This window comes from Cariama cristata, unplaced genomic scaffold, assembly GCF_000690535.1.
Source record: "Cariama cristata isolate BGI_N322 unplaced genomic scaffold, ASM69053v1 scaffold8840, whole genome shotgun sequence".
NCBI lineage: Eukaryota > Metazoa > Chordata > Aves > Cariamiformes > Cariamidae > Cariama > Cariama cristata.
Genome location: NW_009595212.1, coordinates 76 through 15,448, shown reverse-complemented (window position 1 = coordinate 15,448; position 15,373 = coordinate 76). Strand labels below are relative to the sequence as shown.

Genomic DNA, 15,373 nt, shown 5'->3' with positions numbered 1-15,373 from the left:
ATAATTGCTCCCCTTACTTCTGGTGAGACAGAAGAGAGGACAATGAAGTGGGAATTTCCCAGTAAAGTTAGAAGGCTGGTCTGTAGTTACACGTAGTCTGTAGGTGTAAATTGTATGTGCTGTAAATAGATGTGATAGGTATAGCTGATACAGGAACTGAAGTTACCTTGAGAGGACCTGACAGGTTGGGCTGCTGAGAATCCAAGAGTGTTTGGACTGCAGGAACAGTGACAGATCTCAGTTTAAAGTAAGGGTCATCAGCCTTCTCCCAGGTTCAGATATCCTCCCAGCTGTGTTTCTGCAAAAATATGTCCTCATCTAACTAGGAAGTTTAAAATGAGTAGAGAATTATGGGAATTGTCCTTTGCCTCCCTTCTTTTTAATGGTCAGCTTGCGGGTAAGAGCTGATGTAGGGAATGCCTTTTGCACCCAGTTCATTTACAACAGAGCCCACAGCATCAAAATGAAACTGAGGGTTCTGCTAGCGCTTCTGAGAAGCACTGATTGCTGTCTATAATTTCATTTTTCATTCCCAAAGAAGAAACTAATTGCAAGAAAAGGAAGGCAGTGGAGGAAATTCACAGGTCAGGAGACTGACAAGGTGTATAGAGAAAATGTCTGAGCCCTGCAAGAGAAAAAACATTCTGTTATTTAGACTTGACATAGGCACTAAACTGTCAAAACACAGGCAGGCTTAGGCATACCATGGGCTGAAGTGTAGGTGTCCACCTTTACTGTGGAAAACTTGGAGGGGGGTTCAGAGGATCTAAAATTTGGGCTTCGGGGCCCACAAGGATATTTAAATGCTTCAACTCACCTTGTAGATCCAACTTGTTAAAGGTTTGAATACTTTTGAGTATATTTGGTTTCATTTTTGTCTTTCATTGCAACTGGGAGGTTTTTTTGAGAACCAAGGGTTGGTAAGTGGTTATGCTGAGCAGAACAAAAAGATGCACCTTCATCTTTTTTTACTTCTTGCCCCTCTTCCTCTGTTTCAGTTTCTTAGCAATGCTCTTTACCGATTTGCAGGTGTTCAGGAGGGCAATGAATTTTCCCAGAAAAAAAGTTAATTAAAGTTACAAATAATTGTATGTATGTTAATGTGTGTTTATGCTTTACTACATTACTTTGTAGCATTTTGATTACTTTATGTGACTAAAAGTTTAAAGGTTGCAAGATAGCAAGCATTACTGTATCACGTGCTATTTCTTGAACAGAGAGAAGATTGCTATCTTTAGTTTGCAAGAAAGTATATGAGATTTTAAAGCAGGCAAAAGTATTACTGATCAATAGCAAAGGTCAGCAGTGGAGAATGGAGCCCTCATTTTGGATTTCAGTTCTTTTACTTTGAGATACACAGCTCAAGAGCTAGAGTCTTTGAAATCTGAATTTTTCTCAGGAACTGAAGTGCTGTACTACCCCTACAAATTAATTATCTCATTTGTCTCTCCAACCATAAAGCAGAAATAGTAGTATTTTTTCACTCCTTACTAATGTTGTGTGGCTAGTTAACACAGTTTGTATACTTTTTGAGGAGGAATGTAATGCCATTCTATAAACAAAGATGAAACTTCTTAGGCCTTCCCTTATTGTGTCTATTCTGTTGTGTTTATCTTTGATAGTATTAATATGAAGATCTTTTAATTCCAAATCTGTGTGGAAAGATTTAATGTTAAAATGAGTATCATAGCAAGGTTGGGTGTTGATTCAGAATATTCACTACTCTCAGTTAATAAATAAAGTATGCTCAACAAAACCAGAATCAAAAGTAGTGATGAGTACAGGATGTATTAAAAGTCACAAACAGAAACTGATACTGATTTGACTAGTCGTAATTGCTTTAGGACAAATGAAGAGAAAATGGGAAGAAGGACAAATGAAGAGCAAATGGGAAGAAAGACTCAAGAAAGTGGAAGAACTAGCATCTCACTATGAAAGAAACCCTCTTCCTCCAGTTTATAGACCAAAACTGTCCAAACCCTTTCTGCCATCCTCTGTTTGGAAAATATTTTGTCATCAGGCTGAAGCTTTCAATTATGTAAAAACCTGCAAAGAGGTAAATTATTTGTTAGGTGAATGTCTCTACTCTTTAGGTACTTTCAAGGTTGACCTTAACTTAAAAGCTTGGTTGACAGTAAAGTCTTTATCAGATTGCAAGACGGGTTTTTTCTTTTTTTTTATTCTCCCCAATCCTGAAACAGCAAATTGGTTTTTGGGTTTTTTTTGTCTTTGTAGGAGATCATGCTACACTGGAGGTAGCTCTAAGAAATACTAGTTCTAACATATCAATTGATACGTGGTGTTAACCTCTGACATTAAAAGTGCTTTTTGGTAACATTGTAGTGATAGATTTGTTCCTTCTGAAGATAAGGAAGCTGTCAAAGTTGGCAGGAGAATAGGAAGGTAGTGAGAGTTGAGTAGGAAGAAAGGAGGAAAAAACAAAGGAAGAAAATGAGATAAACAGGAGGCAGAGACAAAATAAAAACAATACAACTTTCCAATGGCATCAGAGTAGCAAGTTCAGATGATAAGAAGTGATGAACCAAATAAATGTTATGGAAAATGTATCCTGTGTTTTCAGTTCTCTGCATTTAATACTTTTCAGATTGATTGCTGTTTTTAAAGAAAGTACCAGGGTTTCTTCCCACTGTTTTAGGTGTTCAGTAATCCTGACAGTGTTTTGCAAAATGCAGTCTCAATTGCTTGGCAGTGGGTTTTTTTGTTTATTTGCTTTTCAGATCTCCATTTTTGGATTTAAATAATACAGAGTGTAAAGAATGTTTGCTATAAAGCTATATGCTGCCATCGTATCCATAAGACTCTCCCTTTCAGGACATTGTTCCTCCTCTCATTAGATGCACTTGCCACTGATCAGAAAAAAAGAAGACTTTACAGAGAAAACAGAGTTTACATTAATGCACAGCAAAGAAAAGCTTCAAAATTTCACTCGAGTAACTGAAATCAGAATGATGTTCTTAATTAAAAACAGATGCTACTTGGGTTGAAAAGAGATAAGTGATCTACATACAGTTTGCTAATATTTACTAACCTTTCACCAAAGAAATTAGTGCCAAATAGGAACTTCTGAAGACTTTAATTGGTTATTTGGATAAAAAAAAACTTCCATGTTTTTATTTTAAAAGGATGTTCATGTATTTGCGTTGGAAAAGAACACACAAAGTGGACAGAGGTTTTACCTTGTGACAACATATAAAGAGCTTTGGTTTTATTACATGTGAGTATTTGAAAAGGTACCCTATAGATTACTCTAAGATAGTAGTATACTGGATATACTATTATCTAGTAATAGCTGTTACTGGAGAGCTATCCCCAGTAGCCATCTGCTGCTCTGACTAGCACAGAACTGTAATGGGTGGCCTGCAGTTTGATCTTGGCCATGGAGAAAATCTTCATAGGGACAAACCTATCTATTCTATAGTGGGTTTCAGCTTTCTTTTGAGTTGCAGACTGCCATTACTTCCTGTTAATTAAGGACCCCGTCAACTGAACTTAAATCTAGTAGCAGTAGATTTGCTTTCGCTGTCAGCTTTCCTCAGGGGATCATACCAACATATGACGCAAACATATTTCTATGAGTAGTCATATATCAGTTCAAATGGGCATTAATATAAATGTCCGGTTACTAATTTATGGTTTTGTATTTGGGTGATGTAGTTTCAAGTATTGACAATTTGACCATGTGCTGAACTTTTTTCCCCAAGTTTTTGATTTACAATAAAACGTTTGGTTATAAAGTGAAAGAAATTTAAAAGTCAATTTTTATAAGAAAAGTAGATTTTTTTTTTTCTCAATTTGAGAATGAGATTAGTTTTTAATTTAGTTGGAAAAAGGTCTGTGTAATCTCATTTTTAGTGCTTAAGACATGTGAGTTATAATAAGTTTTCTACTGTACTTTCCATCATTCCTTAAATTCTCAACAGCATTTCTGTTGACAGTATTTATTTTAAGACTTCGGAGGACAGGGAGAAGAATACCTTACAAACTTAAATTCTAGGCCAGACGAATATCTTTGTTGATATTTGATGCTGAAATTAATTATAAATTTTTGAAAGCATTATAGGGCTGCTACTTTTTTTTAATATGGGTGATTGATTGAAAAATAAAAGAATATTTAGGACTTGTGGGATCCTTGTTTGCAACTGATAAGTATGTATAATGTTTATCGCGAGAAGTGGTGATTTTTCTTTTTCCTTAGGAAAGGTTATAAAACAAGTCTTATGCATTGCTATGAAGTAATTCCTGAAAAAGATGCTTGCAAACTTTATTTTGATTTGGAGTTCTACAAACCTGCAAATCCTGGTGCAGATGGCAAGAGTATGGTTGCAAAGTTAATTGAGGTAAGCTGGAGGAAAGTCGTGTTGTAGATTAATATCAGTTTGTTGTTGATTTAATATGAAACCAGAGTATTTACCACTTTATCTTGATTATTCTGTAGTAAAAAGAAAAAGAATTTAAGACCTAGTGGTTATTTTTAATGAAGTAAAAAGTACCGTTTTAATTAAAGCAAAGGTTTTCTCCTTTAAGTGAAAGGAAAAAATAGAGAATGATGGTTGTTGGAATGCTTGTATTCACTATAGGTTTACTGATACGGTAAGTTTGCTTTTGCAGATTGTTTTATGTGCTCGGCCACTTCAAAGCTGTAAAACTGAAGGAATGTTTAGGTATTCTTCAGAGTGGCATCAATAAAAGTTCCATTCAGTTATCCCTCAGTTTGTTTCCTTTGCCAGTTGGTGCAGTCATACATGAAGCCTTAGATAAATCCCTCCTGATTTTAGGTGTCTTCAGATGGCAGTTCATTATAGTTGAGTTAAATGATGATGTAGAGAACATCAGGTGACTGCACTTACCAATTTAGTACCTAAAGTTAAATATCTTTGCTAATTATTAATGTTATTAAATAGTGCAAATTTCCATTTTAATGCAAATTTGGTTGGAAAATGAGCTCCACTGTAAATTCAATATGACAGAGGTGGAAAATAAAGCAGGCTTTTAGAAGAATATCTTCTGTTCCAATAAAATCTCTTTGTGACTGGCCATTTATTTGTGAGACTTCTGATGCTTACATGTCCCTAGCTAGAGAGGAAAGAAAGAAAAAGATGATTGAGGTCATTCTTTCGTAAAGAACCCTTCATTGATACAGAATCTGGAGGGGTTTACTCCATTGCGGATCAATTCTGAAATCTAGAGATTCATCAGGTTAAAAAGAGACCTTTGGATTTGCTGGGTGGGGGATCTGAGATGCTAAAACCCTAAACTTCCAGACCCTTAAGTACTGAGTCCCAGTCCTAAACATGAGTAATCACAAGCTTAGCTTATGGAAGGTTTTAGAGCTATTTTAGAGCCAGACATCTTATGTTTTCTGTTTAGTTAGTGTTCATTGGGTCATACCAGTGAATTTGCTAAATCGTAACAGTGAATTAGCATACCAACCCTTTGTATCATGATAGCCTCTACCATTCTAGGTTAGCCTAAATTACAAACTTTGTCACTGTGAGTGTGAACTTTGTGGTGGAAAAAACGAGAAGATAAAGCCACTAAATTAGACTTTGACCTGAAAAACTGAAAATGTGCTCAGTTTATCACTGTTAGAATATGCAGTGATTTGCGTATTTCAGGAAATACAGTCTATGTCAAATTTGATTAAAATTTGCTATGTTATGAGTTAGTTTGAATTAAATTAACTGTATGCTCAAAATGAGGGGAAAAAAGCATGAAAAAAAGGTGAAAAGTAGAATCTGCATTTATATTAGGTTTTAAAATTTGCTATGTTATGAGTTAGTTTGAATTAAATTAACTGTATGCTCAAAATGAGGGGAAAAAACCATGAAAAAAAGGTGAAAAAAATGTAGAATCTGCATTTGTATTAGGTTTTATAGATACCACTATTAAAAATGCTAGAGAAAATAGCCTAATTAATGTTTATAATTTCAGCTTGTCAGCCAAAAATTAAAAGAACTTTATGATGTAAATTGTTCGTCCAAAGATGTCTTGAATTTAGATTCCAGTACTGATGAAAAATTTAGTCGACACTTAATATTTCTACCCCAAAAGACTGTGTTTAAGGACAATGTTCATGTTGGTAAGTGTGTTCTTTTCTCTTACACCTAGAAATAAAAGGTGAGGTTTTGACTTTGTACAGTGCCACCTCACATTTGAATATTTCTTTTAATGGAATTATATGTGGTAACAAATATGTATTCCCAGCAAAAATGACTACCTATTTCTGTTTCTCTATACTTAGCATTTGTGTTTACAAAAAATGTAACTTCTTTTGTGTCTGTATGTTTTATTTACGAAACTACTGGCAAGACTGGATCTTGGCTTGAGAATTGTTTTACAGTATGACTATGACTCCTTAATTTTCAGGTTAATGTCAGTCTTAACAATTAAAGCTATGATTATTGGCCCTAAATACAGTTGGTTTATGCTCAGCACAGGGTCAGAAAGGCAGGACAAAGATGATTTCAAGCAACCTGTGCATAAACATGATGAAGAGAAAGCCAAAAGCAATTTTAATTGTTGACGCAAGTTGGGATTTCATGGGATATGGCAACTCCAACACAAAGAGTTGCCAGTTCAGGGTTGTCTTGACTCCATTTTTAAAATAAGTATAATAATACCTCTTCACAGAAGTATTTTGAACATACTTTTAAAGTACTATTTGTGAAGCACTGAGATGCTAGTGGTGACCATTAAGAAAAGTTAATGTTGAAATTCATAGTTTCTTCTTCTTGTATATATATTCTGTATGGTGTGCAGTAAAGGAGGCTTATAGACATATATTGAACAATGAGAGCACAACAGAATATCAGCTGAGTTTTGTCCGAGTGAAGCAGGAAGTGGTGGAAAACAGCTTGCCCCGTGGTGGAATGAAAATCTGTATCAACCTACAAATGCAGAACTTTGGGTTATTTAACATTGCACCTGCAGCCTTGGTTTTGTCATTTCTTAATATTTAAGTGTTTTTTGTAAACTTTGTTCCTTATTGTGTTTGTTTCAAACAAACAAATAGGGTGAGGGAGAGGAAGCAGAAATACGGTTATATAGTACCATATTCATAATCTCATGGGTTATTAGAAGAGATGAAATTTGGATTTGTGACATTTAGCTCTACTGTTTGTGTTCAGGAGGAACTGTGACAAGAGCAGCAGGATTACACAAAATTATGTACTTTGTTACTGGGTTTCCACTGGGAGTAGAATAGGAAGAGTTGAGGATGTTGGGTTTGTAATTTTGGTCCCACTCAGGTTCCTGCTTTTATCCTCCTGTCTGCTTGGTCACAATCTGTCTGACTGTCTTCATGCCCAGTGTTGCTTTTCCTTTCTCAACCTAACCTCTTTTCTAGCTCTGCACCTTCCCTCATTCCAGTCTTGAGTAAAGCTTATACTGTATTTCTTCTTTTTGTATACCTCCTGTGTTTAAGTAGCTTCTTACTGTGCACTGTGTATGTCCTAGCAGGGGATTGTAGAGAGCACAGGGAAGATGGGCTTTTTGCTTTTAGTACTTAATGAATGACAGCACAGTGATGCTATCATTAATGACACAGTGCTGGGCTTCTTTCTAGCCCAGTACAGCATTAGAGAAAATCTTACTTTGTTTTGGAATTGTCTAGTTACTTCTTGGGGAGAATACATGTACTCTTGGATCAAAGTTGTGTAGGGTTGACATATGTTTTGTGTTGCTCTGAGGAATCGTCTCTGAAAGGTCTTGTAGGAACAGCTGGAGGAGTAGAGCAAACTGTAAGGGGAGGCTGGATCCTGTAGGCCTGCATGCAGGTACAAATTTTTTTTCCCAAAATATTTTTCATATACACACATGGTCCATGGCCTAAGCATCACTTCAGGCCAAAATTCAGATCCTTACTCCAACACAGAGAGGCCATAGGATTTCTCAGAACCGTTTATTTTCCAGCTTTTTTCAACATTAAAAAACCTATTTCTCATTCTTAGGAGCAGTGAAATCTGTGTCCCTAAACCTTTTGAGGAGTAGCTCACATGGCGAGCTAAGCAGATTGTCAAAGTTATAAGCAAATGTTTATAATATTGGCTCCAGCCCCAAGCATGACACACAGCAGTTATTTCTTATGTGACACTGTGGTAACAGCTACAAACCCCAAAGACTTAAATGGGATTACTGCAATTTTTAGTTCAAAAGTATGGTCTTTAACTCCTCTGCCACTGTAAAACTCTGAAGTAATACATGGATGATAAGTCATTTGGTATGACAGCAATTTTAGCCTGTGATCTTGATGACTAAATTATGTTAGTCAGTTCTTTCAGTAGAAGCTTAAACTGCTTATTCTAGCCCATTAGTTAAGTGTTCTGTGTCACCGCTGTGATGTGAATTTGACATGTTTACCGTCAGACTTAAAATATATTTAGAGATTGTGTATTCATGTTCTGCCTTTGTATTTTTCAACAAGATGTTGAATTTACAGTAAAATTTGATTTTTTTTTTTTTATATAATTGAGATATGTAAATGTCAGTGTTAAACTCATGCATGTTACCAAGACTACTACCCTCTAGACTTTTCATTAATGCAGGTAACCTGCTTGACAAACCTGGCTTAAGCATATTAGCTTTGTATTTTGTGCAAAATCCTCTGCTCTGGTAAATAACTAAAAATGCAGATAACTTCATAAAGTAATTTTACATAATCTATATGAAAATATATATATTCCTTGAGATGACGGAAAGATTTTGTCTACTATTAAACTTAAAAGGGTTAATGTATTCTTTTCAGACACATTCAAGTGTTGTCTTTTTTTAAAAATTCATCATTGTGGTGTTATATCTAATAAAAAAATACTTTAAGATGAGTTAGTGGTATTTATGTGGGATAAAATAGGATATGAACTGTCACATCTTGGGTGATATTGTTTCATAAGCATTTTATGTCAGAAGGCGATATGAACTGTCACATCTTGGGTGATATTATTTCATAAGCATTTTATGTCAGAAGGTATGCACAAAGTGCATGGACTTAAATATGATTAAAAACATTTAGTATATAATATTTGGAATTAGTTACTAGTTAAAATTAAAATACAGGGACTGACTTCATAGTTTATGTAAGAAAGCAGAGGAGATCATGTAGGTCAACAGGAAAGCTGTGGAGGTGGTGAATTTACATTGATCTGTACAGTTGACAAATCCCAAATATAAAAATACAAAATGCAGTCAAGGATCAAAAGTGTGAAATGCAGGGTTTGGTTCTCACATCTGACCAGTTGGAAGAAATGAGAAGAGAGAAAACAAAGGTGTGTGGGAATGATAAAGAACCAGCTCCCAAAATAACCTTGCACTGACAGAACCCTTTCTATTCTGACACCAGAGTGGTTGTTAGTTAATTACACACACAAAAAAAGCAGCCAACCAGGACTTTTAAAGATGCTTTAACTTTTATGGTAATTGCAATAGAGTTTGGTTCTGAAAAAAGTACATTATCTCCCTGGACTGAAGATCCGAGTAACTATTGTTATAAACCTAAGAAACTCTGTGTGCGTATTTGAACACACAGGGTTAAAATGCTGTTTATGACTATAAATCATTTGTGTGCCTCACTAGTCCTGTAATGGATTATGAGGGTGGTGATATTGATGCTTGATACACTGAGTCATTCTGCTGATATGTAGCATAAGAGGACCTATATTTCATATTCTTTCAGGTTCCCCACTGAAGCTTCATCCAACTGTAGAATCCTCCTTGCCAGTATTCCTTCCACTTCATAGTTTTTCTTTCACATCTGTATTTATTCTATTCTCTTCTTTCTCCGTGCAAGTAATTTGGCCATGGTTTATATTTGTGTGTCTGGTTACCATCTAGCAGAGCCTGGAGGTACAACAGGAGTTGAATTACAATACTAGGAGTTTGAAAACTCATTACAAAATACTTTTGTAAAAGTAATTTGTTGTTTGAGTAAGCCCTGGTCAAACTCTTACATCAGTTAATACACCATGAGGCTGCAAGTAAACCTTTTAAATCATTCTGAAAGTGAAATTAGGGAAAGCAGTAGTGAGAGGGACAATCACAAGCCCTTCTGAATCCTAAATCTGAGCTTGTTAATGTCATCACATGCTGTCATTAACTACTGCAAAAATACTCAGCTAAATGATTAATAACTACCTATGACTGGATAAAAGGATAAGTTGTGTAATAGCAAAGCTATAGGAGTGCTTTATTCATGTATTGAAGAGTTTCAGTAAGTGCTACTTGAAATATTAAGTCAAACTGCATTTTATAAAGGACCTTGGTGACTTTTTTTTTGGTGTCCCTGTCATTAACAAAGTGGTCCTACATTAAGCATTTGAATAAGTCTTACTATTAACAGCCTAGTTTATATGCAGAAATGTTCCTGCTAAGCTAGCATGAAGACTCAAACTGAACTTGTTCAGTAAGTTTCTGATATTCTAGTGGAAAATTCAGGTTCACAGAAATTTCAGTGCAAAAGTCTTACTTGTATCAATCATTAAATCAAGATTGTTTGTGCTCCAACCATGGGAGCGGCTTGAGATCTTGTCCATCAGAGGCTTTAATAACTGCAGTGGTACAGGTGGTGTGATGGGTAGGAGAAATTCTTTTGAAAGCTACCGAAGACATTTATTTCAATTTTGCACTTTTATCTGGAACTTTGAATTTAGTTTGGGAAATTGTAGTGACAGCCTATGCATTTCAGTTTTGTTATGTTGTCCTTATTTGTAATGAGGTGATTGCCAAGCCATCTCACTTCTCAGTTCTCTTTGTTCTCGGTAGTAAAATTGCAAAGGGGAAGGAAGATTGTGGCTGTATGATACAACTAATGTATGCACAACTGTTTATTTTCTCGTGTTTTAAAAAAAAAAAAAGTTTAGTAAAAATTCTTGCCAAGCATGGGTTTCTTAGTTACTAACCATTTTGTACACTGGGCTGGTCAGAAGATTTTTTAAAAGAAATCCAGAAGGGGATAAAAACCAAAAAAAATTCCAACCACTTCCATCTTGGCTGTTTTGGAAAAATGTTTGCACAGGAACTGTTAAGCTCTTTCTTGACTCAGAAATTATGTTAGCTGCTTTTGGGTGGCTTTGTTTGTTTTTCAGGTAACTTTGTGAGAACCATTTTGCAGCCCGCCATAAGGTTAATGGAGAGTAAAACTGCTGCTGTGATTCCAGAAGAAGCAGCAGGACACATTTTCCAGTGTTCTGCAGAAGAAGTTGGATTAGATGGTTCTCTTACAAACCTCACAGCCATTGAAGATGCTTCCAATGGCTGGCCAACTATTGCTTGCAAAACAAAGGATATGACAACATCACACCACGGAGAAAATTTGGAATTTTCCTTTCTAATAGTGAATGATAAAGAAGGCGACAAGCAACTTTTTGTGGATCTAGGTAAATGTGCTTTTAAACCTCTTCGTGATACAACAAAGGTTAAGAAATGAGATGTTCCTTAATCTTCGATTACAGACCATAAGAACAAGAGTGTTCTTATTATTGTCCCTATGGTCAGAATTTAAAGCAAGTATGTGCTGAAAATGTGATCATAAATGCTGTACTTTCAAGGAGCCTTAGATTCTCGGTCCATGGAACTTCTTGTATTACTACATTGAATTATTTTGTTCTGTAGTTTGAAGAAACTCTTGCCCCAAAAGGCTCTCTAATTAATTTTGTTCCTAAGGACTTAGTCCTCCTATTTGGATTAAAAAGGGATAGCATATATTGCATTTGTGTCGTATCAGTTGAATTACAAGCTGCGTAATTGTGGAATGAGTCTTACAGGCGTGGCCTTGTGTATTATTCCACATGTATGAATTGAGCCTTCTTCCCCTGTTTGGAATGGCAGTTGTTAGGTTTTAATGACAGAATAAGAGAAATTTTGGGTTGGGCACTTCATGGCCCAGATTAAAATGGTAAAAATCTCCAGGAGCACAACACCCATAGTCAAACTAAAGTTTGAAAGTTACACCCTTGTCCATCCCCATATCTGTTTTTTCTGCTTTTTGCCCTCAGTGAAATAAAAATAGCTTAGCATGCTGTTGTACAGCAGCATGTTATGTACTTGAGGACTTTATCTTGTTTTTTTCTAAAACTTCTCTGAAGAACCCCCATTCCTTCACATTCTTCTCATGGAATTCAGGATCACTTTTCTTGCTGGCCTCTTCAGTCTGATTTGTTGAAATGTAATCCCAAAGCTGGCCCTATAGTAAGTAGGCTTCTCCATTACTGATTCAGAAGGATTACTTTGCACCGACTGTTCAAAATTCCTTCAAGCATATTCATGAACAGAAATTAAAGAAAACCAAATTGTTTACTGTGTCACCTTTTAAGAATTTGATGTTAGTCCCCAAAAATTAACCATCCTCAATATTTCTGTTACACACATTACCCCAAAAATGGAAAGCTAAAATCAAAATAGCTGGAATACTGAATTACATCAGGAGGCTGCAGTGATAGAAAGCTATATGACACTCTTGTTATATGGGTTCTTTAAGTTCTTTTACCTTCATGAAAATTAAATGCAACCCACAAATAAAGCATTTACCTCCTCAATAAATTCTTAGATTAGGCAATGTTTAAGATACCTGTTCATTTTTTTGTTTGTTTTTGAGATTGGAATTAAATTTTCCTGATACTTGCTTCAGACAAGTGGTGTCTGGTCCACAGAAAACAGAAAGTTTGACGAATATGAAGTCCTTCCTTGTTGAAATAATTCTGCAGCTTTTTATGCACAGTTGTATTTCACAAAGTTAATGTGAAAGCACCAATTTCTTATACTGAAGGGAACCTTTTAGCAATGATAATGTCAGAATGACTAAAATGCCTGTGTAGTGGTGTTGAGTGTTTGTCTTAATTCTTCTATAACGTAAAAAATGTACACGTGTGCATGATCTTGCTTTGTTGCATTTCTCCTATCGGATGTGAGCCGAAGTCAGTAATAGCTTTTGTCCATTCCTTAGACCCTTAGCTGGGTTTGAGGAAAATTGTTTAATTTACAAGTGCTAGTGTATCTTAAATCCTAGCCAGCATTGTTATGTTAAGAAATATTTGTTTTCCTGTAGGAGTTTATACAAAGAATAGAAATTTCCGGATGTATAAATCATCAAAAGCAGGAAAAAATGTGATTCTGAAGATAGCAGAGGATAATAAGTTTATCCCTAACTGTGAAGAGAATGTTTGCTTGGAAGAAGCATATTTTCTTTCCTCTTTGATCTGCAACGTTAGGTAATTGCTTAATTCTGGTGGAATTTAAAATATTTTTAAATATGTATTTTAGTGATTTTTTTTCCTGCAGCAGTTATGAATCACTACTATCAATGGGCAGTTATTCCATGAACATTGTTACAGTGTAATTTAGGAGTTTCTAGTAGAATTCCTTGTTTTTGAAGAAAAAATTTCTTGGGACTTTTTTTTTTTTTTTAACCTATCTTCAAATGTTTAAAGACCACAGAACATGTGGTACGGCTTCTAAGTTGTGCCTCATTTCTCTACACACACTCAAAATGCCGAAATGTAACCATTATTAAGTTTGCTCGAATTCTGTATAGTTCTGAAAGGAAAAAATACAGATTTCAAGTCAATTAAATATGAAGAATATAAATATTTTCCAAAGTATGAAAAAAAGTTAAAAGGATTTTTGTACATGTTTACTTGCATACCAGATTTCCCATTTGGTAGAGATACCTCCTTAGATTGGATACCGGTACATACAATAATGAAGTTTTCTGTATCTAATCTAAACCTCTGATATATCTTACCCTGCACTGACTGCGTCTTAAGATGATCCTAATCATTACTGCAGCAGAAAGAAGGTTAAAATTGTACGTCTGTCTGAATGATATTATGTATAATATTTTTATTAAAAACATGTATTTGTTGTGACTGCAGTTTTTATGTCCTGAAACGTTCATTATCCTGAACTGATGCCTGTAACCCCGTAGCATAAATCGTGTCGTGTATTCAGATCCTAGGTATCAGCCGAGTCTGTCATAAATATGGATGAGAAATTCTGCTGGGTTGAATTTAGTCTTCTGTGATCATCTGGCTTCCAGCTAGTAATATGGCAAGGAAAAGTAGTTCATTGTAGAGAGAAAAACAAAAAAACTGAAACCTTTCAAAGGGTATATATGCATAAATATTACATCTAGAGCAAATACTGCTGTAAAAGTGTGGGCCAGAAGTCTTCAAATGGCTGGGTCCTGGGATTTTTTCCAGGCAGCAAATTTTGCTGTTCTGGAGGAGGAAGCCCTGCCCTCTGCTGCTGCAGGGCAGAGGGAACTGTCAAAATGAGGAGGAAACGTGCTAGCAGGACAGCGAAAGGTAGCATACACAATCACAGACTGGGTAAGGTTGGCAGGGACTGCTGGAGGTCACCTGGGCCAACCCCCTGCTCCAGCGGGGCCACCGAGAGGCGGTGGCCCAGGACTACATTACGTTATGCCTTACGATGAGATGTTACAGTATGTTATACCATACCAGGTTATGCTGCAAGAATCACATCTTTTCCTTTGTATTCTCTCTTTTCTTCAGAGTGAGGGATGACACAAAAGTTCTGTCGTCTGAATTTTCAGAGGAGGGGAGAAAAATGTCGGCTTTTTTAAACAGTAAACCTACCAGAAGCAGTAGAGGTACCCCAAGCCTTTTCTACTGTATAGTAAAAAAAAAAAGTACTCTTGAATTAGATGTACTATGACTTACAGGCCTGATAACCTCGGGGGGGGGGTTCCTCAGCTAGCTTTCTGCAGGAGGCAGAGTACAGCTCTACTGATGGATGCTCTGCGGCACACGAATGCCATTTACCCTCCTGTTCCCATACCTGTCCTGCTTTGTCCCCTTGGGGGTAGTGGAAGTAGCAATTTAAAGACCTGCAGGAAATTAACAGTGGATTTATCCCTGGTTTTATTTAAGGATTTAGTGTGATTCACGTACATTTTCTATCTGTGGTCTCTATAATGTGTAACAGCGTTACAATTACACATTGCAATGGCAAAACCAGTAATGGTATGTAGATGTGGCTTTTGTTTTAACAGATTCCATGGAAGGTTATCAGGAGTCACCATATCCAGAAATTGACTATTTTGTTCGTTCTTTGGTTAATAAAGATGGGGTCCAAGGAGGTAAAGAGCACTTTACTATTTACAAATAATGAATGTTCTGCAGCAGTATTTTTAATTAATTAATTAATTCCCCCCCAGGAATACGGCGATGGAATTATTTCTCTCTGGAAGAAATACTTGTATATGATATTTCTGGTTACCGTTGGTGTGAAAATATTGGAAGAGCTCACAAAAGTAATAACATAATGTATGTTCTTTAACTATTCACTTTAAAACAGCTTTATTTATTTTCCTACTCAACTGTTATTCTATAAAAATGCTGAA

General features: G+C 35.8%; 1 protein-coding gene across 1 annotated transcript; it reads left to right on the top strand.

The window, feature by feature from the left end:
• Positions 1–1,876: 1,876 nt before the first annotated feature.
• Positions 1,877–15,065, top strand: PRIMPOL (primase and polymerase (DNA-directed)). The gene is made up of 8 exons (XM_009701157.1): positions 1,877–2,056; positions 3,144–3,235; positions 4,217–4,358; positions 5,953–6,100; positions 11,097–11,387; positions 13,055–13,217; positions 14,523–14,647; positions 15,022–15,065. The coding sequence occupies exons 1-8, from the start codon at positions 1,877–1,879 to the stop codon at positions 15,063–15,065; spliced, it is 1,185 nt and encodes a 394-aa protein (XP_009699459.1).
• Positions 15,066–15,373: the final 308 nt, after the last annotated feature.